The sequence below is a fragment of the Phyllobates terribilis genome, unplaced genomic scaffold (assembly GCF_046119375.1).
Source record: "Phyllobates terribilis strain yellow unplaced genomic scaffold, ASM4611937v1 Scaffold_11__3_contigs__length_659146591, whole genome shotgun sequence".
Classification (NCBI taxonomy): Eukaryota; Metazoa; Chordata; class Amphibia; order Anura; family Dendrobatidae; genus Phyllobates; species Phyllobates terribilis.
This window is the reverse complement of record NW_027362771.1, coordinates 40,129,721-40,154,242: the sequence shown is the minus strand read 5'-3', so window position 1 is coordinate 40,154,242 and position 24,522 is coordinate 40,129,721. Positions and strand designations below refer to the sequence as shown.

Genomic DNA, 24,522 nt, shown 5'->3' with positions numbered 1-24,522 from the left:
TTTTATATGCAAATTGCCTCTTCAGAGAAAAAGCGGACTTGAACTCTATAGCGCCACCTATTGGAAGCAGCAATCCTACAAGTCACAATCAACCCTTTAACGAGTCGTGCAATATGACTTAGGATAATAGCCAAATCAGAATCCTTTTTTTTGCAATTTTGATCCACTTGAATTTTTTTTCCGCCTTCCAGTGCATCACATGATAAAATGCTTCAAAATCACTAAATTTGACAAGTCACTGGCCCCAGATGGCGTTTACTCCCAAGTTTTGCAGGAATTAAGTATTGTGATATTCAGACAACTATTTCTAATATTTAGTAATACAATAATAACAGTGTTTGTGTGCATCTTCAAGTGCAGCTTTTAAGTGCACATTAGATATAAAACAGAAATGTCCCAGAAGTGACCAGAAAGTAAGTTCTACAACTGTTTATTAACTGTGCTTACCTCTTTAACTTCCCACACTTACACTTTCACCATGCTTACCTATGCCCTTACAGTTTTTACTCCACTAATCCTTACTCTACTTCTCTATCCCCAAAACCCCAGCATTCTCCAAACAAATAATTACCTCACCCTCACTCTTACCTCCCCATCTTACCTCCCCATCTAGCCTCATCTGCAGACCTGCTCCTAAGGCTACAGCATAACGCGATACTCGTAATGGCCGTCGCAGGTGTTAAAGGCAGTCTTCCATTTGTCTCCCTGGTGAATTCAAATCAAGTGATACGCCCCACGTTGGTCGAGTTTCGTGAAGATTCCGGAACCTTTAAGGCGATCAAATAGCTCAGAGATGAGAGGCAGAGGATATTTATTCTTGATCGTGATTTGGTTGAGACCCCTATAATCGAGGCAGGGTTACAGAGAACCGTTCTTTTGCTTCATAAAGAAGAAACCCGCTCCAGCCGGGGAGGAAGACTTCCGGATAAAACCCCTGGCAAGGTTCTCTTCAATATATTCGGACATGGCACAGGTCTCAGCGTGCGACAGGGGATAGATTCGACCTCGTGGCGGGGATGCGCCTGGCAGAAAGTCAATCGGACAGTCATACAGCCTATGTGGTGGTAAAGTCTCAGCCTTCTTTTTATCAAAGACGTCAGTGTATGTCCAATATGCCAAAGGCAAACCAGGCAAATTAGCTGGAGAAGTTGGAGGTCGAGCAGGACAAATGGCAGCAAGGCAACTCTCAGTTTGAGGAGTGAAGAGGATGCTGAGCACACATGACCAGGCTCTCGAAAACCTTCCAGAAGGCCTCTAGAATTGACTAAAGGTTTGACATAAGATGATCCCCTCTTTCCCAAAGGGGATTGAGTCATGCCAGAGCCTCGCCAGTGAGGTGCGACGACATAATGAAAGCCACTTTGGCCCTATCAGAAATGAAATGATGTGCTAAGAGTTTGAAATGTAGCGTGCACAGCTTAATGAACCCTCAACATAGAATGGGGTCCCCGTCATAGCATGGGGGGACATACGGTTGTGGTCCAAAACTGGCAAACTGTTGAGGCACATTAGAAGTTGTTGCTGTATGGGCAGATGCTGGTGCGGCTGGAGTAGGTAGCGTGTCCAGGTGGGTGTTTACTGTCCATAGGTAGTACAGGATCTTGTCCTGTTGTCTTTCTATCAAGAGACCTCCTGGTACAGGTCAAAGATGGAGGACGCCTGAAAGCCAGTGGATTCCATGGCTTGAGCAAACTGTAACAGTCAGGGTGGTGGAACTACTGTGCCGTGAACCGAGGAGAGCCTGGAGGAGCGTGACTAGGTGCGTCACCAAGTCTGACCTCGGCTGCACGGCAGCTGACGATACCGGGATCCGAGGAGAGACGAGGGAGGTGGAACCAGGTGCTACACAGGACCGACCTCGGGTGGATGGTGGCTGGCCCCCAAGGGACAGGATGCAGGAACGGCCATGAATGGTAGACTTAGCAAGCACAGGCGGCATGGGTGATGGACAGGAAGGCGGGTACGGCTGAAAGACAGGCAGGTGGGTACGGCTGATAGATATGCAGGTATATTGGATACGAGCACTGGGTCCTGGGAACTAGCAAGAGTGTTAGTGACATACATACAACGTAGCTCAGGCACCTCCTTGTTGGAGGAGGTGCCTTAAAAAGTAAGTGTCCTCCAGCTATTGGCTGGGGACACTTTAGGACGGCGCATGCGGCCGCTTTACCTTTCACTTTGCTCAAGCTCCATCCAAGTGTCTAATTATCACTTGCTCCTCCTGACTTCAATTCAACTACCAGCAATTTTTTCCAAGCTCAATCCATCTTACCTAGATGGAAACCACACCTATCTCTTAAATCAAGTTTCCAGATTATCAACTTTTTGTAATTGTTCTCAGCTCTGCTCCCACCTTAAGCCCCCGTCAAACTAAGCGAGATCGCTAGCGAGATCGCTGCTGAGTCACAAGTTTTGTGACACAACAGCGACCTCAGTAGCGATCTCGCTACGTTTGACACTTAGCAGCTACCAGGCCCCTGCTGTGAGATCACTGGTCGTGTCGGAATGGTCTGGACATTTCATTGATCGTTGAAGCCCCGCTGGGTAGCATGCATCAGTGTGTTTGACAGCTTACCAACGACCTAGTTAACGACCCAGACACAGAAACACATAGGCGTGCATCGTTATACAGATCGTTACGGGTCGCTGCATCGTTGGGAAGATCTGACTGTTTGACATCTCACCAGCGACCACATAGCGACGCAGCAACGATCCCTGACAGGTCGTATCGTTGTCGGGATCGCTGTAGCGTCGCTTAGTGGCCTTAAGTCCATGCAATCAAAGTAATCAAGGCTATCCTACAGTTATCCATTAACTGTTCTCCAGATCCTGTATGTATACATTTACTGTTCCTGTTTGTATCCTCACATGTGGCTTTCCTTCAACCAGTGTTTCTACTCCACTTGTCTGTTTGTCATCCTGCATATCTCTCTTCCCTTGGTTCTCGCTGATACATGTGCCGTTGAGTAAAACCTGCTCTGCTGTTCCCTCACCTCTGGTCTGCTGCTAACCGGACCTACAGTTTAAAGAATCCACCTCATCAGGTGAGCCCTTAACAATAGATTTATGAGGGAACTATTCTGATTGGGATACAGTTAACAGTACCACAGGGGACAGTATTGGGGACTCTTCTTTTTAATTTATTAATGATCTTATAGAGGAAATACAGAGTAAAGTTTCAATATTTGCAGATGATACTAAGCTTTACAAGAAAATCAACACGAAGGAGGAAAATGTAATACTACTGAGGAATTTGTACCATTATGTACTTAATTGTAAAGCTCTGGTTTAAACTGTAACTGAAAAAACTTGGGTGTATGAGTTGACAGCAAACTCAACTTTAGAGACCAGTTCCAGGCAGCTGCCACCATGGCACATAAAATCATGGGATGCATTAATAGATACTGATGACAGGAACATCCTTTTGTCTGTATACAAGTCACTAGTCAGGCCATTCTTAGAATAATGTGTACAAATTTGGACTTTAATTTTATAAAAGGACATAATGCAGCTGAACTTGAACAGGTTCAGAAAATAGCGACCAAGTTTATTAAAGGAATAGGTGGACTCATAGGCAGATTATAACGAGGGCAATCTGGGCTACCGCCTGGGGCCCTGGGCTCCGGGGGGCCAATGGCCAGATTGCCCGCATTATAATATGTGCAGCGCCGGCGCCAATGCGGCATATACCTGCAGGCAGAGGCAAGGGGGCCCCCGGACCGCTCCCCCAAGAGCAGCACAGGGGCGCTGCTTCTTCTTCGGCCTGGCCAGCACTGCACCTGTTAACTTCCCTGTGTGCAGGCCCGGCCGCGTCACAGCTAGGAGACACGGCCCTGTGCGCGGCCGTGTCTGCTAGCATGACGTCACGCAGTGTGCGCCCTGCACTGCTGCAACGGAGAGGAGCTGGACGACTGGAGCCGGGGGATGGTGAGTGTGTGTGTGTGTGTGTGTGTGTGAGAGTGTATGTGAGTGAGTGTGTGTGTGTGAGAGTGTGTGTGTGCAGGCAGATATCATTGTGTGATGTCTGTTTATATGTATTTTTGTGTTTCAAATGTGTTTATGCGTGTATGTATATGTCTGTTTATGTTTGTGTGTGTGCGTGACTGCGTGTGGCCTCCCGCTGTCTCTGGGGGGGCGCCGTGCGGTCACCCGCTGTATCTGGGGGATGCTGTGCGGCCTCCCACTGTGTATAGATGGCTACGTGCGGCCTCACACTGTGTATTGATGGCTACGTGCTGCTCCCTGCTGTGTATAGATGGCGCCGTGCGGCCTCCAGCTGTGTATAGACGGCTATGTGCGGCCTCCCGCTGTGTATAGATGGCTACGTGCGGCCTCCTGCTGTGTATAGATGGCTACGTGCGGCCTCCTGCTGTGTATAGATGGCTACGTGCAGCCTCCCGCTGTGTATAGATAGCTACGTGCGGCCTCCCTGCTGTGTATAGATGGCTACGTGCTGCTCCCTGCTGTGTATAGATGGCGCCGTGCGGCCTCCCGCTGTGTATAGATGGCTACGTGCGGCCTCCCGCTGTGTATAGATGGCTACGTGCGGCCTCCCGCTGTGTATAGATGGCTACGTGCGGCCTCCCGCTGTGTATAGATGGCTACGTGCGGCCTCCCGCTGTGTATAGATGGCTACGTGCGGCCTCCCGCTGTGTATAGATGGCTACGTGCGGCCTCCCGCTGTGTATAGATGGCGCAGTGCGGCCTCCTGCTGTGTATAGATGGCGCAGTGCGGCCTCCTGCTGTGTATAGATTGGCTCAGTGCGGCCTCCCGCTGTGTATAGATGGCGCAGTGCGGCCTCCCGCTGTGTATAGATGGCTACGTGCGGCCTCACACTGTGTATTGATGGCTACGTGCTGCTCCCTGCTGTGTATAGATGGCGCCGTGCGGCCTCCAGCTGTGTATAGACGGCTATGTGCAGCCTCCCGCTGTGTATAGATGGCTACGTGCGGCCTCCTGCTGTGTATAGATGGCTACGTGCGGCCTCCTGCTGTGTATAGATGGCTACGTGCAGCCTCCCGCTGTGTATAGATAGCTATGTGCGGCCTCCCTGCTGTGTATAGATGGCTACGTGCTGCTCCCTGCTGTGTATAGATGGCGCCGTGCGGCCTCCCGCTGTGTATAGATGGCTACGTGCGGCCTCCCGCTGTGTATAGATGGCTACGTGCGGCCTCCCGCTGTGTATAGATGGCTACGTGCGGCCTCCCGCTGTGTATAGATGGCTACGTGCGGCCTCCCGCTGTGTATAGATGGCTACGTGCGGCCTCCTGCTGTGTATAGATGGCGCAGTGCGGCCTCCTGCTGTGTATAGATTGGCTCAGTGCGGCCTCCCGCTGTGTATAGATGGCGCAGTGCGGCCTCCCGCTGTGTATAGATGGCTACGTGCTGCTCCCTGCTGTGTATAGATGGCGCCGTGCGGCTTCCCGCTATGTATAGATGGCTACATGCGGCCCCCTGCTGTGTATAGATGGCTACATGCGGCCTCCCACTGTGTATAGATGGCTACATGCAGCCCCCTGCTGTGTATAGATGGCTACATGCGGCCTCCCGCTGTGTATAGATGGCTATGTGAGGCCTCCCGCTGTGTATAGATGGCTACGTGCAGCCTCCCGCTGTGTATAGATGGCTACGTGCTGCCTCACACTGTGTATAGATGGCTACGTGCTGCTCCCTGCTGTGTATAGATGGCACCGTGCGGTCTCCTGCTGTGTATAGATGGCTACGTGCGGCATCCCGCTGTGTATAGATGGCTACGTGCTGCTCCCTGCTGTGTATAGATGGTGCCATGCAGCCTCCTGCTGTGTATAGATGGCTACGTGCTGCTCCCTGCTGTGTATAGATGGCGACGTGCTGCCTCCTGCTGTGTATAGATGACGCCGTGCGGCCTCCCGCTCTGTATAGATGGCTACGTGCGGCCTCCCGCTGTGTATAGATGGCCACGTGCAGCCTCCCGCTGAGTATAGATGGCTACATGCTGCTCCCTGCTGTGTATAGATGGCGCCGTACGGCCTCCTGCTGTGTATAGATGGCGTCGTGCGGCCTCCCGCTGTGTGTGTATAGATGGCTACGTGCAGCCAACCGCTGTGTATAGATGGCTACATGCGCCCTCCCACTGTGTATAGATGGCGCTGTGCAACGTGCGGCCTCCCGCTGTGTATAGATGGCTACGTGCGGCCTCCCGCTGTGTATAGATGGCTACGTGCGGCATCCTGCTGTGTATAGATGGCTACGTGTGGCCCCCTGCTGTGTATAGATGGCTACGTGCGGCATCCTGCTGTGTATAGATGGCTACGTGTGGCCCCCTGCTGTGTATAGAAGGCTACATGTGGCCTCCTGCTGTGTATAGATGGCGCCGTGCAGCCTTCTGCTGTGTATAGATGGCTACGTGCGGCCTCCTGCTGTGTATTGATGGCTACGTGCGGCCTCCCGCTGTGTATAGATGGCGCCGTGCGGCCTCCCACTGTGTATAGATGGCACAGTGTGGCCCCCTGCTGTGTATAGATGGCTACATGCGGCCTCCCGCTGTGTATAGATGTCTACGTGCAGTCTCCCGCTGTGTATAGATGGTGCCGTGCGGCCTCCCGCTGTGTACAGGTGTGTGTGTGGGGGGGGGGCGTGTTTTCTAAACTGCCCGGGGCCCTTGCTACTCTTAATCCACCCCTGGGTGGACTGCAGTACCAAGGCGTGAAACTTGGAATTTTTCAGTATAGAAAATGAAAACGATCATACTACAATGTACAACCATATAAGGGGACAGTACAGAGATCTTTCTAATGATCTTTTGACAGCTAGGCCTGCAACGATAACAAAGGGGCATCCCTTATGTCGAGATGAAAGAAGGATTAATAATCATCACAGATGGTGATTCCTTAATCTATGGATAGTGAGACTATGAGACTCTCTGCCACATGTTTTAATGGTTAATTGGCTAAACAATTTAAATTAGGGCCTTGATGCCTTTCTTCATAAATATAATATTATAGGTTATGGGTGCAAGATCGGCGATGGGACATTGATCCTGGTAACTAGTCAGATTGACATATGTGGATTCGGGAGGGAATGTTTTCCTTAACATGGGGCTATTAGCATCTGAAATTTAGATTAATATTTCAGGGTTTACATTGAACTAAATGGAAATGTGTCTTCTTTCACCTTTAAACTATGAAACTGGAGGAGTAGGTTTCCTCCTATCAGATAACTGCTCCTTCACCCAAATCCCACTGCTGCCCTCCGTTACTCTCCCCTCTTTTGAGGTGCACTGTGCATCTACCCCCCCTCCAACCTCTAACTAGCTGTCATTTACCGTTCCCCAGGGTCAGCCACCACCTTCTCTGACCACTTCACCACCTGGCTACTTCATTTCCTTTCCACTGACATCCCCACTATCCTCATGGGTGACTTCAACATCCCCATTGACACTTCCCTCTCAGCTGCCTCTAAGCTTCTATCCCTCACTTTCTCCTTAGGTCTTACCCAGTGGTCTTCCACACCCACCCACAAAGATGGCCACACACTGGACCTCATCTTCATCCGCCTCTACTCCCTGTCTAACCTCTCTAACTCATCCCTCCCTCTTTCTGACCACAACCTACTTACATTCTCTACCCTCTCCTCTCCAGGTCCTCAATCCCCACTCCACCAACTTGCACACCCTCGCAGAAATCTTAAACACCTTGACCTACACTCACTCTCTGAATCCCTTCTCCCTCTTACAGACATTAGTTCCTTACACGATGCAGACGTTGCTGCCACTTTATACAACACCACAAAAGCAGCAGCTCTCAATTTAGTCGCCCCCCCTCACACATACCAAAGCTCGCACAATCAACAGGCAACTCTGGCACACCAGCCTAACCAAAGAACTGCGTCGGGCCTCCAGGGTTGCTGAGCGTAGATGGAAAAGGTCCCACTCCAGTGAGCACTTCATCGCATTCAAACAGTCCCTCACTACCTTCAAGTCCACACTCACTGCAGCAAAAACAAACATACTTCTCATCTCTCATATCCTCCCTGTCTCACAACCCCAAACAACTATTCAACTCTTTCAATTCTCTCCTCCACCCCTCCAGTGCCTCCTCCCTTTCCTTTTATTTAAGCCCATTCTCCAAAAACCCTCCCTTGACCCTTCCTCTCTGACTAGCTATCGCCCCATATCACTTCTCCCCTATGCCTCAAAACTACTGGAACAACATGTCCATTCTGAACTGTCCTCCCACCTTTCCTCCTGCTCCCTCTTCGACCGCTTACAATCTGGTTTCCGACCGCACCATTCTACTGAAACTGCACTGACTAAAGTCACCAACGAAGTACTAACTACCAAATCCAAGCGACACTACTCTGTCCTAATCCTCCTACTTGACCTGTCATCTGCCTTCGACACAGTGGACCATTCCCTCTTACTACAGACTCTCTCATCTCTCGGCATCACAGACTTGGCCCTATCCTGGATCTCCTCATACCTAACAGACCGGACATTCAGCGTCTCCCACTCACACACCACCTCCTCACCTCGTCCCCTATCTGTCGATGTGTTCCCCCAGGTTCTAGGACCCCTGCTCTTCTCCATCTACACCTTAGGCCTGGGACAGCTCATAGAGTCTCATGGCTTTCAGTATCACCTCTATGCCGATGACACACAGATCTACCTCTCTGGATCCGATATCTCCTCCCTACTAACCAAAATCCCACTATGTCTGTCCGGCATCTCATCCTTCTTCTCTGCTAGATTTCTAAAACTTAATATGGATAAAACAGAATTCATCTTTCCGCCATCTCACTCAACCCCCCCCCAACTGACCTATCTATCAACGTCAATTGCTGTCCACTCTCCCCAGTCCTGCAAGCTCGCTGCCTTGGGGTAACCCTGGACTCTTAACTCTCCCTCAAACCACATATCCAAGCCCTTACCACTTTCTGCAGACTCCAACTTAAAAATATCTCCCGGATCCGCACATTCCTCAACCATGAATCTGCAAAAACACTAGTGCATGCCCTCACATCTCCCACCTCGACTATTGCAACCTCCTGCTCTGTGGTCTCCCTTCCAACACTCTCGCACCCCTCCAATCTATCCTAAACTCCGCTTCCCGACTAATCCACCTATCCCCTCGCTATTCCCTGGCCTATCCTCTCTGTCAATCTCTTCACTGGCTCCCCATTACCCAGAGACTCCAGTTCAAAACCCTAACCATAGCATACAAAACCATTCACAACCTGTCTCCTCCATATATCTCTGACCTAGTCTCCCGGTACATACCCGCACGCAACCTCCGATTCTCACAAGATCTCCTTCTCTACTCCTGTCTTATCTCCTCTTCCCACAATCGCATACAAGATTTCTCCCGTGCATCCCCCCTACTCTGGAACGCTCTACCCCAACATATCAGACTCTCTCCTACAGTGGAAACCTTTAAAAGGAACCTGAAGACCTACCTCTTCCGACAAGCCTACAACCTGCAGTAACCACCGCTCCACCATACTGCTGCACGACCAGCTCTACCCTCACCTACTGCATCCTCACCCATCCCTTGTAGACTGTGAGCCCTCGCGGGCAGGGTCCTCGCTCCTCCTGTACCAGTCGTCGTCACATTGTGTTCAAGATTATTGTAATTGTTTTCGCTATGTATACCCTTTCTCATATGTAACGCGCCATGGAATAAATAGCGCTATAATAATAAATAATAATAATAAACTATGAAAGATGCCTATGCTGTATATTTCAATGCATGACACCAAACCAGTTTCATCAGTTGTTGCAAGTTAAGAATAAAATGAGTTGTCCACTTAAAAAAAATACCTGTTTTCTCTTTTTCTACTATAAATACATAGAACTAACCAATATACTATAATGGGCAAAGTGGCATATTAAAGAGAATCTAAGAATAAAAGTTTACAGTCACTCTATGAGCAAAGCTCTGCTGAGACAAGTCCTGTTAAATGAATGCTGTAACCATTGTATGATCTGTAAGACCATTGTAATTTGTGACACAATAATTCTCAGCTAAATATACAGAATATGGCAGGTCTCTGCAAAATCTGGGTTTGGAGGTTTTTTAATCCTGCCCCCTCCGTGCACCTGTGCTGAATTCCTATGTACGCCTCTCCATACACTGTCCTCTCTTAGGCCTCATTCAGACATCTTAGATTGATCAGTGTGTCATCAGTACTTCTCAAACATGGAGAGAAAAAAAAAAGTTTGTCCACCGTCTGGAAATCGGACCGCATTTGGATGTCATCTGAGTGTGGTACGATTTTTTTCACAGACCTCTAGACTTGTATTGCCGATTTTGTTCGGACCCTCGGATCAAAATTGGACATGTCTCTGCAATTTTCCACAGACCACCCAGTCCATGAAAGATTTACAGACATATGAATGATTCCATAGGCTTTCACAGGTACGACAGCTATCCGTGAAAACCACAGATAGCACTCATAGGAGAAAATCAGACGTCTGAATAAAGCCTTATTATGCAGAGTGTCCTCCATTAGTATAGCATTGTCCTTTATTACACGCTGTATCCTCCATTAGCATATATAGCATTGTCATTAATTACATAATATCTTCCAAAGACAACAAACATAGTGCTGAAGATGTACTTACCTGTAGACTGTCCCCATGAACATATATTTGGGACACAGGCTCACTGCGTATATAAATGTTTTCAATTTTCTCTGGTGCAATGTACTCTCCTTGTGCAAGTTTAAAGATATGTTTTTTTCGGTCTATGATTTTAAGTGTGCCATTCTGAAATCAAGAGAAAATATAAAATGTTAAAATAACAACAGTCTTCTGATGGCAGGTTATATAAAATGTATCCTTTTTACTACCCAAAATTTAAGGGTGCATTTACATTGTGTGATACCCAGACTTAAACAACCACCGACCGGCAACCTATTTGCTGGTCGGCGCTGGTTTAATAGCCTACTTGTACAGGCAGACTGTGCTTCACGTGCACAAAACGATGGGTAATAGATCATTCAATGCACATAGGTTGGCATTCTCCTTAGCACCTTAGGTCCTGTTAAGGCCTCCTTCATAGGTCTGTATACAACACGTACATGAACCGGTACTGGTACCATCAGTGTTTTCCATCAGTGTGTCACCCGTGTGTTCGTTTTAACCATCAGTGCTGGGAACGATGATCTTTTTGGCTTGTTTAAACTGCACTATTATCATGAAACAAACTTCCCTATATATCTAGGAACGCTCATTCACAAAATCGTGCAGTGTAAATGCATCTTAAGACTACCCAGTTCTTTGCTACATAGTAAACTACACCTTTGAGAATCCTTGCTATTAATTAAATCTTCTACCAGATGCAAGTTTCTCTGGCATTGTAAAATGCTCTAAATATACAATTGTTCTTCAGTTAAAATATTTTTCCCCTAAAAAAATAATTATCCTCATCTATTATTTTGATCGTACAAAACAGTAGTAAAGATGCAGGTTCTGGAAATAGAAATTCTGGCAACCTCTTCACATTTGCAGGGGATTTAGGATTGGGCTGGAACAACTGCTACGGGAACAAAATCAGTTGTCCTCAATTTTCAGGGTTCATTCACAAATGTACAGGGGGTCTTTTAAAGGGAAAAGTAGGAATGGCTCCCCAAAAGAAGGCTAATCTCTGTATGAATCAATTCTAGTTAGTACAACTGAAAGGGAAATAGAATTCATATAATTTAAATATTGGTAGAACAGTTAATTACCGTTAGCCACCTTCCAACATCTCCAGTGTAAAGCCAGCCATCCTCATCTAAAGCCTCGGCTGTCTTTTCTTTATCTTTAAGGTAGCCTTTGAATACATTGGGTCCTTTTACACATATCTGAAAGAAAGACATTGATAAGCCTAAAGTATTGATAACACTGACAGTGTACCTATAACTTCAGGTAACTTTTCAGAATAATCTGAAGCGCTGAAGCAACAGGGTAGCACTTTAAATTCTCAAGAACATTGGGTGTCTCAGAGTTTGCAATCCAAGTGGATTATTACGTTATGGCATCTGCTAGTGCTGTTCCTTCCCTTACTGAGAATATTCCTTTAATGATGCACAACTGAAAATCTGATGACAACTGTACCAATCCATCCATATGCTTGTCATGTATGACCTCATAATATTTAATAAGGTTAGTTTCTCTTTACTACACACTAAAGGGATATTTTTACTATTCCTTTGGTAAATATCCTTCAAAATTGGATCATTTAATACACCTTTATATTAAACTGCAAAAAAAAATCTCCAAGTAGTCCTGATACTGAAAGTAGCATAATTTGCAATTTTCGTTCTAAACATTGTTAAATCAGTGGCAACTAGGAATGACGTGTAAATTCAGGCATAGTACATACCTCCCCTTCACCTTTTGAAGCAAAATAATTCATCTCTTCCACATCAACTAATTTGATAAAATTACACGGTAGTGGAGCACCAACATGTCCTGTAAATGGCACACAAGTATTGTAATAAATGCAGTTTTTGTAAAATATCTTGCAATACACATCAGTAATGTCTATTATGCATTAATAGTAATATTTGACAAGTATTGTACACAAAAGATACTACCAAGGAATAAAAAGTGCTCTTTGTCTTCTGGGTATAGGAAACTTCTAAAGTAGACTACAGGGAGTCCCTGATGTACAAACATCTGACTTACAAATGTGGATATTACAAAATAAAAAAACTAATATACTCACCTCACTGTTGACCTCTCTGGAGGCTGTCTGCTTCTCTTTTTTCCGCCATCACGTGCAACATCTTCATCCTCTTCATTATAGACCAGGACTCCAGGCAGCATTCAGGCAACACAACCTTATTATGCGCAGTAAGCTCTGGCCTGGACGTGGGCAGAAGTCATGGCCTATAGTGAAGTGGCCAGTGATGCAATGTGCCCAACAATGGAAAGAAGAAGACCGGACGGCGAGGTGAGTATTGATTAAAAGAAACTGACCCCGAAACACAGTTTCTGCAAATTGAGCTTCTGGTATTGGCTTTTATCCTAAGTCATGTGATAAGGCTCATTACAGGGTCACTACTGACTTTTAGGATTGCTACTTCCTATAGGTGGCACTAGAGTTCTAGTCCTCTTCCTCTCTGAAGAGACAATTTGCATATTTCCCAGAGGAGCATTGCGGCTTTAAAAGTCTCCTCACCTGACGTGCTTAACATGTCGCTCTCCGCAAGGAGAAATATTACCCCTAGATACCGGTCTGACACATCTCATCCAGCCAAACCAGTACTCACACTTTGCAATGACGAGGGGCAGTACCCCAAAGCACAGTGTCTGCAAATTGAGTTTCTGGTTCTGGCTTATATCCTAAGTCATGTGATAAGGCTCATTAAAGGGGCACTATTGACTTTTCTGGTCCTCTTCCTCTCTGAAGAGGCAATTTGATTAAAAGAAAAAAACTAATACTCACCTCTCTGGCCAGCCTCCTGATCGCCGTGTGGTCCTCTTCTCTACGAAGTAGCATGCTGCATTTCGAAGACTAGGCTCTGGCGGTCACTGTGCGTCATAAGCTCGTGATGTTGATATTGAATCTAACAGGTTTCATCTACTTGCAACCTTCTTCAATTTGGTTGTCCAGCTCTACAGATACTCCAGTTCAACTATGCCTTTCTTATAGACTGGGGCAATATTCCATGCACAACTGAATTCAATGTTTAAATAAATTTGCCTTGCATAGAAGTAAAAAACATCAATGGAAACAGCATGTGTGCACATGCCCCACAGAGATCTTGTGTTGTCCATGCTTTGGTGGCTCAGAAATGTTTTAGTGGCACACTGAGGACTACCCAGTAATAGACAGGTAATTAAATTGCACAGTCTGATTGATATAAATCATGTGTACTGAATCTAGTGAACTTTCTAAAATTAAAAATTAAAAAAATCAGTCCTACCTGAGGTCCAGTCCCCAGGCGTGGTGAATGTGCACCCAGCTGTGCATTCTGTCTGCCCATATCCTTCATATACCTGTTATATGCATAATTCAATTCAATATAACGTGCCAAATATTTATAGCTATTAATCTAAAGAATAAGAAAATGTCTGTACAGCCTGTCACTTGTAACACCTTCCCATGCAATCAATGTATTGTCCCTAAAGTCCAGCAAATTTCCCTTTCTCACAATAGTCACAGAAGCTCTGTTCCACAGCAGTGGCAGCATGGCGACCATTCACAAAGGAGTGACAACTCAACAGTAACCCCTTCCCCAGTGGTCACAGCAGAGCTCCACTCCTTTTCCTAGTGGTTACAGCAAGGCTAGCCTTCTCCTAATGATTACAGCAGGACCATTCCTTACATTGTTTCCACAGTATACTTTTCACAGGCTGCTATAATGCTAGCAGGAATCTTCATGTGCTCAGCCTACTTCCAGCTCCACAATAGTTTCTTCTTCTCTTCCATAAAGGGCCATCCACATGCAGCGCTTTCTGAGAAAACATTCAACCCTTGCTGGAAGAAATAATGCCACATACAGTACCTTTTTTGCAAATTCTCACCAACAGTGACATAAGGCAAAGGAAATTTGTGGCAAAAATGGTGCAGTTAAAGGGAACTAGAGATGAGCGTTGTTCTACTCGAACTGTTCGCCAATCTCAAATTCGAGCTGTTTTGGGCGGTGTTCGAGCCGTTCGGCGAACACGAACAATTTGAGAAAAATTCGGCTGTTCGAGGTTATGTTCGATAACTGTTCGTGCACCAAAATCATAACTGGATTTTTTCTCAGTAATGATGAAAATTAATGTTAATACGCAGTTTGAGTGTACAGCGGGGCGGGGGGAGGGGCAGGGGATGGATCTCTGCAGGAACAATGAAGATCTCCATTTTTTTTTCTCTTTCCCGCATTTACAGTGGGGAGGTGCAATCTGTCAGCCTATCAGCAGCGCACACACGGAGCGAAGTGCTTTTTTTCACACAAGCAAGGGCATGTGTCATTGGCAGTGTATGTCACATGTGCTTGCCCTATAAGACCAAGCCATTTTCCCCGTCGCCACCATTTTCTCACTGCTGCAGCTGCGTGTTAGACGGCACCGCTGTTGCTGTGTGCGCTATACCTTGTTAATTTCAAGCCAATTTTCGCACAAATCTACAGATGGCTTGGGAGTAGGGAATAGTTGTGATTGCAGTCCTTTTAAGGACTAGGTTACAGCATTTCCTACGACTTTTATCAGGCAGGTCTGTGCTCTTAAATAGATAGGTTGTGGGAGTAAAGACTAATTGTAATTGGAGTCCTTTTCAGGACTAGGTTACATCAGTTCCTATCAGTTTTTGCCAGGCAGGTCTGTGCCAGTGCTGTGCAAGTTTTTTTCACAGCATTTGGCTGAATCTAGCAAAGCTAATCCTTTTTGGCCTATTGCAGAGTGTGTTAGTCAGTGGAGTAGCCTATCTGTGCTGCAAGATATACCACCTGTGTATAGAATACCAATTTTTTTACTACACCTAGTGAAGTAAAATCTTTTGGGCATAGCATCATTCTATTAGTCCATCTATACTGACCTCCATCAGGTTGCAAATTGAATATAATTTTTTTCTGCATCTAGCTCTGAAAAAATATTGGGCTTCTAGCTGTGTGTGGGACTTGTTGTATTAGTCCATCTGTACTGACCTCCATCAGGTTGCAAACTGAATATATTTTTTTCTGCATCTACCTCTGAAAAAATATTGGGCTTCTAGCTGTGTGTGGGACTTGTTCTATTAGTCCATCTATACTGACCTCCATCAGGTTGCAAATTAAAAATAATTTTTTTCTGCATCTACCTCTGAAAAAATATTGGGCTTCTAGCTGTGTGTGGGTCTTGTTCTATTAATCCATCTACAGTCATGGCCAAAAGTTTTGAGAATGACACCAAAATTATATTTTCACATGATCTGCTGGCCTCTGGTTTTTATTAGTGTTTGTCTGATGTTTATATCACATACAGAAATATAATTGCAATCATATTATGAGTACCAATAGGTTATATTGACAGTTAGAATGAGTTAATGCAGCAAGTCAATATTTGCAGTGTTGCCCCTTCTTCTTCAAGACCTCTGTAATTCTCCCTGGCATGCTCTCAATCAACTTTTGGACCAAATCCTGACTGATAGCAGTCCATTCTTGCATAATCAATGCTTGCATTTTGCCAGAATTTGTTGGTTTTTGTTTGTCCACCCGTCTCTTGATGATTGACCACAAGTTCTCAATGGGATTAAGATCTGGGGAGTTTCCATGCCATGGACCCAAAATCTCTATGTTTTGTTCCATGAGCCATTTAGTTATCCCCTTTGCTTTATGGCAAGGTGCACCATCATGCTGGAAAAGGCATTGTTGGGCGCCAAACTGCTCTTGGACGGTTGGGAGAAGTTGCTCTTGGAGGTCATTCTGGTACCATTCTTTATTCATGGCTGTGTTTTTAGGCAAGACTGTGAGTGAGCCGATTCCCTTGGCTGAGAAGCAACCCCAAACATGAATGGTTTCAGGATGCTTTACAGTTGGCATGAGACAAGACTGGTGGTAGCGCTCACCTCTTCTTCTCCGAATAAGCTGTTTTCCAGATGTCCCAAACAATCAAAAAGGGGATTCATCAGAGAAAATGACTTTGCCCCAGTCCTCAGCAGTCCACTCCCTGTACCTTTTGCAGAATATCAGTCGGTCCCTGATGTTTTTTCTGGAGAGAAGTGGCTTCTTTGCTGCCCTCCTTGAAACCAGCCCTTGCTCAAAGAGTCTCCGCCTCACAGAGCATGCAGAAGCACTCACACCAGCCTGCTGCCATTCCTGAGCAAGCTCGGCACTGCTGGTAGTCCGATCCCGCAGCTGAAACAGTTTTAAGATACGGTCCTGGCGCTTTCTGGTCTTTCTTGGGCGCCCTGGAGCCTTTTTGACAACAATGGAAGCTCTCTCCTTGAAGTTCTTGATGATGCGATAGATTGTTGACTGAGGTGCAATCTTTGTAGCTGCGATACTCTTCCCTGTTAGGCCATTTTTGTGCAGTGCAATGATGGCTGCACGTGTTTCTTTAGAGATAATCATGGTTAACTGAAGAAAAACAATGATACCAAGAACCAGCCTCCTTTTAAAGTGTCCAGTCATGTCATTCTTACTTAATCATGACTGATTGATTGCCAGCCCTGTCCTCATCAACACCCACACCTGTGTTAATGGATCAATCACTAAAACGATGTTAGCTGCTCCTTTTAAGGCAGGACTGCAATGATGTTGAAATGTGTTTTGGGGGTTAAAGTTCATTTTCTGGGCAAATATTGACTTTGCAAGTACAGTAATTGCTGTTAAGCTGATCACTCTTTGACATTCGGAGTATATGCAAATTGCCATTACAAAAAATGAAGCAGTAAACTTTGGAAAAATTACTATTTGTCTCATTCTCAATACTTTTGGCCATGACTGTATACTGACCTCCATCAGGTTGCAAACTGAATATATTTTTTTTCTGCATCTAGCTCTGAAAAAATATTGGGCTTCTAGCTGTGTGTGGGACTTGTTGTATTAGTCCATCTATACTGACCTCCATCAGGTTGCAAATTAAAAATAATTTTTAGCTGCATCTAGCCCTGAAAATAATTTTTCCCAATAGTGGTAGCAATAGAAATATGGGGCGCGCGCCTGGCTAACAAAAATATACGCTTCATAACACAAAACACCAGCCTAGCGCACTGCATTAATAAGATGGCATCATCGTCTCTCCCAGTGCTAGGCCTACTACGCAGGCTAGTATTCCTGTGCCTAAAACACAATGTATGGGTCCGCGCTAGCCACTATGCTGAGGGGTATAAAGCTGCTGCTAACGCTTTATAACAATTCAATTGGCAGATTTTCACAGAGCTCTTCCACAACGCCCACCCATCGGGCAACAGTTGCCCACCCTCCCTATGGGATCTAGTGGCGAATAGTTGATGCCATTAATCAGAGCGTCAGTTGCCCCGTCAACGTGGCAAGCATACGGTAAGGCATGGGAAGAGTGGACACGACTAGTAGCAGGCAGACGGGTTGACCAATGTGAACAAGCCAGATCACAAGTCACCATAGAATTTCTCCACCAGCTAATGATGAGGGGCATATCAGGGGCCTCAGCGCAGCGGTGTCTGACCGGAGTAGCATTTCACTTCCAACTACTGAATTGGGGAGATGTGACAAAGATTCATCATCAGACAATCCATAAAAGGGTGGAAAAGGGGTCAGCCAAGTCAGGAATGTAGACGTCCCGTCCCGTGTCACTAAAACTGATTTCTCACATCTTATCCCTAACACCATTAACTCACAATTTGAAGCAACACTAATGTCTACTGCATTTGTGATCGCCTTCTTCGGGGCGCTATGTATAAGCGAATTAGTCCCTCAATCCAAAATTACCACCAGTGGACGCTTATTACACCAGGAAGTAGTCATAGCCAATAATGCAATACGTGTACGCATACACCAATCGAAAACGGTTCCAGCGGGCAGGGGTACTTGGGTACTTCTACAACCCACAAACGGTACACTGAGTCGGGTAACAATAGTAAAAACATATCTAACCATCAGATCACAAAGTAATTTCTTCCTATCACACATTGATGGAACGCCATTATCAAGATACCTGTTCCAAGCTATATTTAATAAATGCATAACATCGGCAGGGAACCACCCCAAAGATTATGGGACACACTCATTCCGCATAGGTGCGGCCACGGAAGCAGCAAGAGCAGGACTGTCAGAAACGGAAGTTCAGAGGATAGGGAGATGGCGATCCACGTGTTTGGCGAGATACATAAGACCGGACTTGTTATCCTAACGTGGTTTGTTTCTTTTACAGGTGACGCTAAACCAACAGTGTGAGTGATAGGCCACTCGTATATATATTGGGCACAAAAAAGGGCGAAAGTCCGCCCAGGCGGGAGGAAATTAGAGTTTCACAACACATATTTCAACTGGAGAGGTATTAGAGGCCTGCTATGGCCACAGGTACTAATGGAGGTAATCAAGGTAGGGAGAGAGGCAAGAGGTCCGGTCATCTTAGTTATACAGGCCGGGGGAAACAACCTAGGTCATCACAAGAGCGCATAACTAATGGCAATAATGAAACTAGACACTGAGCGCTTCAGAGAATTTTTCACAAAATTAGCTATAGTATGGTCAGAGGTTGTGCCGATAGCGGTATGGCAAGGTGCGCGAGACATCACGGCCATCGAATGGACAAGGCGGGTAATAAATATTCGGATGGCAAAATTTAGAAGAGACAGAGGCGGTGTAGTGATACGACACCGACAACTGGAAGGAGATAAAGCAGGCCTCATACGGCCCGACGGTGTTCACTTAATAGATATTGGACTGGACATATTCCTGTCAGGACTCCAGGACGGAGTGGAACAAGCGTTAAGAGTGATGGGTGGGGGTCAGAGTCCTGCATACGAGTACGCTGGATCCTCCGTGGCCTGGAAATAGAAAGGACATGTTGGAGAGTTACACTTGTTGGCCAACTTGCCGGAGTGGGGACCCAGGGCATGCTGCAACAAGCTGAATTATTTTAGAAATAAAATGCCTTTCTAATGGAATGAGTATAAAGAGTTAATAAAGCTGTGACCGATCCTCACCCATCCAGTTGTAAGAGTTATATTATTGGGTTGTCCATGAAAGGGGGGCGGTAGGGGGGCTGAGCATCTGGGTTTGGTTGGGGGTCCCCACAGTCTGCCTAGGCTAGATTAATTTAAAAATTCTTATTAGATACACAGGCGGTGCAGCTTGCTTCGCAACTGGGCTACTACGCCCAAAGTATTGCCTAGGCTAGATGCAGTTAAAAATTCTACGCTGACTAGCAGACACTGAAGATTTGGAGCAGACCTCTGAGTAAACAGCTCTTCAGACTCAACCATCTGTGTTACCCCAAGCCATAGTGTATGTAGTTTCTTACAGTTAAAAGGGGGGGGTGCGACCCAACCCACCTGGAATTGACGATGCCAACGTCACGTAAGACACAGCAAGGGGACTCCCAAAATTGTGGCACAGACACCACTTAACCCTAGAACGCATACCTGTGGCCTTGCAGGCCCGCCCAGTTAATTGTTTTCTATTTTCTGCAAGATTGCTTTAGTTAGAATTTTGAAACTCTAGGTATTCTTCATGTATATAGTTGTTTGTCATTTGAGTTTGAGTTATTCCATGTTATTTGCACACGGGCCTAAAGGGCCCCAGGTATGTGAAAGTGTAGATTTTTATGGTCATGCGTTCTAGGGTTAAGTGGCATCAATTGCCCCACTGTTGCTTAAAACGGTTGGTGAGGTGATTTTACCAAATCCCCAAGCTTTTAGTCTCCCAAGGATGACACAGGGGTAGAAATGTCCTTGCGAATCCATGATTTGATCATCTTTATGAACGTGAGTCTGTCTACATTCTCAGTGGACAGCCGCGTGCGCTTATCTTTCAGCACACCACCAGCAGCGCTGAACACACGTTCAGAGAGAACGCTGGCTGCATGGCATGACAAGATCTCCAAGGCGTGAGTGGCGAGCTCCGGCGATTTTTCAAGATTGGAATACCAAAATGAGCAAGGGTCCAGTGACACAGTCATGGCTTCGATGTTCACTTGGAGATTCTCCTGTACCATCCTCTCTAGGCATTGACTATGAGTCAGACTTCTTGTCTCCTGTGGCCTTGCAAAGGATGGTCTAAAAAAGTGGTGAAACGATTCCACAAAATTGCTGTTACCAGCAGATACTGTGTTACTGTTACTGTTTGAGTGATGAAGACTCGACAGTCCCACCGTTGGCAAGTTAGAACTGTGAGATTCACTACGTGCACCACTGGTGTTTTGTGGAAAAGCACATGTAAGATTCTGCAACAGATACTCCTGCATTCGTCAATACCTTTTTATGGCAGGAATTATTTCGGCAAATATACTTTTGTACCGGGGATCTAAGAGTGGGGCAACCCAATAGTCGGGATTACTTCGAATTCTGACAATCCGGGGGTCATGTTGCAGGTAGTGCAGCAAGAAGGCACTCATGTGTCTTGCGCATCCAGAAGGACCAAGTCCTTGTTGTGTTGGTAGCGAGGTAAGAATCATGCTTCCTTCCTCTGCCCTCTCCCTCCAACCTCGCACAACAGAAATGTGATCAAGGTCTCCCTCATCTGATGAGTCTTCCATGCCCATTGCCAGTTCGTCCTCCACTTCTTCCTCGGCTCCTGCACCTTCCTCAACAGTTTGGCTGCTACCATGCGCCCTGGTTAATCCCTCTCCCCCACCCTCCCATGCCTGCCGCCTTGGTGCTGCCAACCGTCTGGACCTTGGAGATGTTATCCCTTCCGCATACGACTCCTCCTCTACTTCCTCCACCTCCTCTTGTCCCACCACCTGACTCCGAATTCTGTTTAACATGTGCTCCAGAATGTAAATCACCGTAATAGTCATTCTGATAATGGCATCGTCAGCACTAAACATCTTCGTCGCCATTTCAAGACTGTGCAGAAGGGTGCATAGGTCCCTGATCTGAGACCACTCCTCCAGCGTGATTTGCCCCACCTCTGGATCTCGTTGGCCCAGGTTATACGTCAGAACGTATTGCACCAGGGCTTGTCGGTGCTGCCACAGTCGCTGCAACATGTGCAGAGTTGAATTCCACCGTGTCGGCACATCGCATTTCAGCCGGTGAACTGGCAGGCCCAACGACTTCTGTAGAGATGTAAGTCGTTGAACTGCGGGATGCGAACGGCGGAAGTGAGCACACAGCGACCGTGCACTCTGCAGAAGGCCATCTAGTCCGGGATAGTGGGCTAAAAATTGCTGGACAACCAGGTTCAACACGTGAGCCATACAAGGCACGTGTGTGACATTGCCCCGGCGAAGTGCCGCATCCAGGTTTGCAGCATTGTCGCACATGGCCTTCCCTGGTTGCAGGTCCAGTGGAGACAACCTTTCATGAAACTGGGTCTCCAGAGCTGACCAAAACTCCTCAGCTGTGTGACTCACATTTCCCAGACATTTCAAAGTAAACACTGATGCGTTGAGCCCTGCTGCCAGCATAGTAAGGAGGTGTGCAGGATTCCTTCTGCGCAGTTAGAAAGCAGGTGGCATTACCAGACAGGCTTTGGGTGCAGGTGGAGGACCGAGAGGAGGTTGAGGAGGCAGAAGCAGTGGAGGAAGTTCGAGATAAAGAGGATTAACACACAACTCGTGGGGACGGTAAGACTTGGACAGCAGCCCCTTGTCCTGCTGTCACCATAGTTACCCAGTGCCCAGTCAGCGACATGTAACGCCCCTGTCCATGCCTTCTCGTCCAAGTGTCTGTGGTGAAGTGCACCCTGTCACACACAGAGTTTCTCAAAGAAGCGGTGATGTTGTGTGCGACATGCTAGTGGAGCGCAGGCACACCTTTCTTTGAGAAGTAGTGCCGGCTGGGCATCTGGTACTGGGGCACTGTGACGGACATAAGGTCTTGAAAATCCTCTGTGTCCTCCAGGTGGAAAGGCAGCATTTCTGTAGCCAACAGCTTGCAGATGGTGAAATTCAACCTCTTAGCTTTCTCATGGCTAGGAGGAAATGGTCTTTTACTTTTCCACATCTGAGGGACCGAGGGCTGGCTGTTGTGCTTAGACGGTGTTGAGTAGGGTGTCCCCGGCAACTGCCGGTCTGTGAGGAAGATGCAGGCGGACATGTTAGGTTGCCTTGATCCAAAGGTGGTGCTCTCGATGTCGGAGAGCGCTCAACACTAGCAGGTGTTTCCACTTCCCAATGAACTGACGACCTGCCAATCACACTGGCTGTTGCGGGTAAAGAGGTGGCAGGTCTGCGTCCAAAAACATGTGTGACTGCTGTCCCCCCAGTCACAGAGGATGAAGAGGCTGCGGATGCACAAGATGGGGCAGACGGTGGTTGGCCCAGCCGGCTAGGCCGCATTGTAGCACAGTGAGCTTCCCACTGCAACTTATGCTTCATATCCATGTGACGGTACATGCATGAAGTACTCAAACTATGTATTTTTTGGCCTCTACTTAGCTTTTGCTGACAAATATTACAGATAACACGAGTTGGGTCATCCTTATCGATCTGAATAAATGCCCAGGCTATGCAAGGCTTAGAGCCCATGTGACCTGAAGAGCCACTACGACTTGTGGTCAGAGGCAGAGTTGTGGTTGAGGATGCAGTTGTTGACGTGCTTCCAGTACTCCGTCTCTGTTCAGGAAGGCGCAACCTAACCTCGTCGTCAATAGCATCTGTGATGCCCCGCTGCGCTTGGTATCACAGATCCTACAAGAGTGCATTGATGGAATCCTCCACAAGAGGCCCCCATAAACATTCACACATCTCCACCTTCCACCTCAGACCAGCAGAGGGAGCCCGTTAGGGATATAAATAGGGAAGGTGGAGCTAGGCAGTTCAGTTCCTCTGAAGAGTTCCTGCAGTAGAGAAGCCTAAGAGAGGTCAGTCTGCAGTGGAGCTCAGTCTAGTCTAGAGAACGAAGTTAATAGTTCAGCAGTGGAGCACGAGGCTCCTGCTTGCTAGATTCAGGGAGCCCAGATAGAGCTTAAGGTGTGCCGGTGCCGTAAGATCAGTGAAGCGCGGCAAGCTGCCGTTAGTGTGTATAGCCTAGTGAGGGCCCGAGTAGGCCGAAGGCGAGTGGCGAGTTAGTACATAAGGGGCAGAGGAGCTTAACCAGCTCACCCCGAAGCATTTACCGGACACAGGATCCGAGCTTACCGGTATCTCTATGACCCAGTAAGGCATAACCAGAATCCCTGGAGAACTACAAGTCCCAGGATCGCTAAGGTGCTGATATGTAACAGAGCCAGGAGACGCTTAGGGAGCGTGAACTCCAAGAGAAGGCCCTACCACAAGGTCAGCCAGCGCAGGACAGAGACAAAGTTAGGCCTAGCTCCAGGCAGGTCAGAAACTTACTACGCAGAGGCAAGAAACAGGAGGCCCTACACCCGCTCATTGGGGAGGATCCTGATATGCACCCTTCACCCTACAGTGCTCCGGGATGTGCCTGAATTTCCACCAGTAAAAGGTACTGAAGTGACTACCGTGTCCGTTCCCGTTCTTGCTCTGACCCAGCTGGGTCTCGCCTGTCCTGCATTCCCCCTGCATACGCTGCCCTGAGACCTAGCTCCACCTGTGGGGAGCTATACCATCGAGCTGCCTTATCACCGGCCTCAGTGGACTGCTGCAGCGTTGGTGCTTGTCACCAGATACCACAGGTGGCGTCATGAACTCTTATAAAATTAACAATTTTAAAGAGAGACCCCAGGGTACGGGCCAGGGAGCCGACCACCGCGACATCCCCAAGGCCAGGCAAATGCCCGGGTACCAAGTCATCCCCATCCCCAGGGCTAGTCACATCCTCCTCCACCTCCTCTGCTGACCTCATCGACTGTCTGACTGTGGGTTGACAGTAAGTGGGATCTCCAACCTTGTCATCATCACCCTGTGTGTTATCACACCCGTCGCCCTCAGAGCCAACCTCTTCCTGCCCTGACCGAAAAGTCAAGTTGTCGCTCCAATCAGGTATTTGAGTCTCATCATCGTCTTCATCATTGTCTCCACCAACAGGAGTTAC

At 47.1% G+C, this 24,522-nt stretch overlaps 1 protein-coding gene across 4 annotated transcripts in view; it reads right to left on the bottom strand.

The window, feature by feature from the left end:
* ACSL6 (acyl-CoA synthetase long chain family member 6) overlaps window positions 1–24,522 on the bottom strand; it is a 274,382-nt gene that overhangs the window by 22,531 nt on the left and 227,329 nt on the right. For all 4 annotated transcript variants that reach the window (XM_073651213.1, XM_073651215.1, XM_073651212.1 and 1 more), the window contains 4 exons: window positions 13,895–13,967; window positions 12,346–12,434; window positions 11,708–11,824; window positions 10,602–10,745 (listed from right to left, as the gene is read on the bottom strand). In XM_073651213.1, the coding sequence (XP_073507314.1) occupies window positions 10,602–10,745; window positions 11,708–11,824; window positions 12,346–12,434; window positions 13,895–13,967 (423 nt within the window). The remainder of the gene's footprint in view (window positions 1–10,601; window positions 10,746–11,707; window positions 11,825–12,345; window positions 12,435–13,894; window positions 13,968–24,522) is intronic.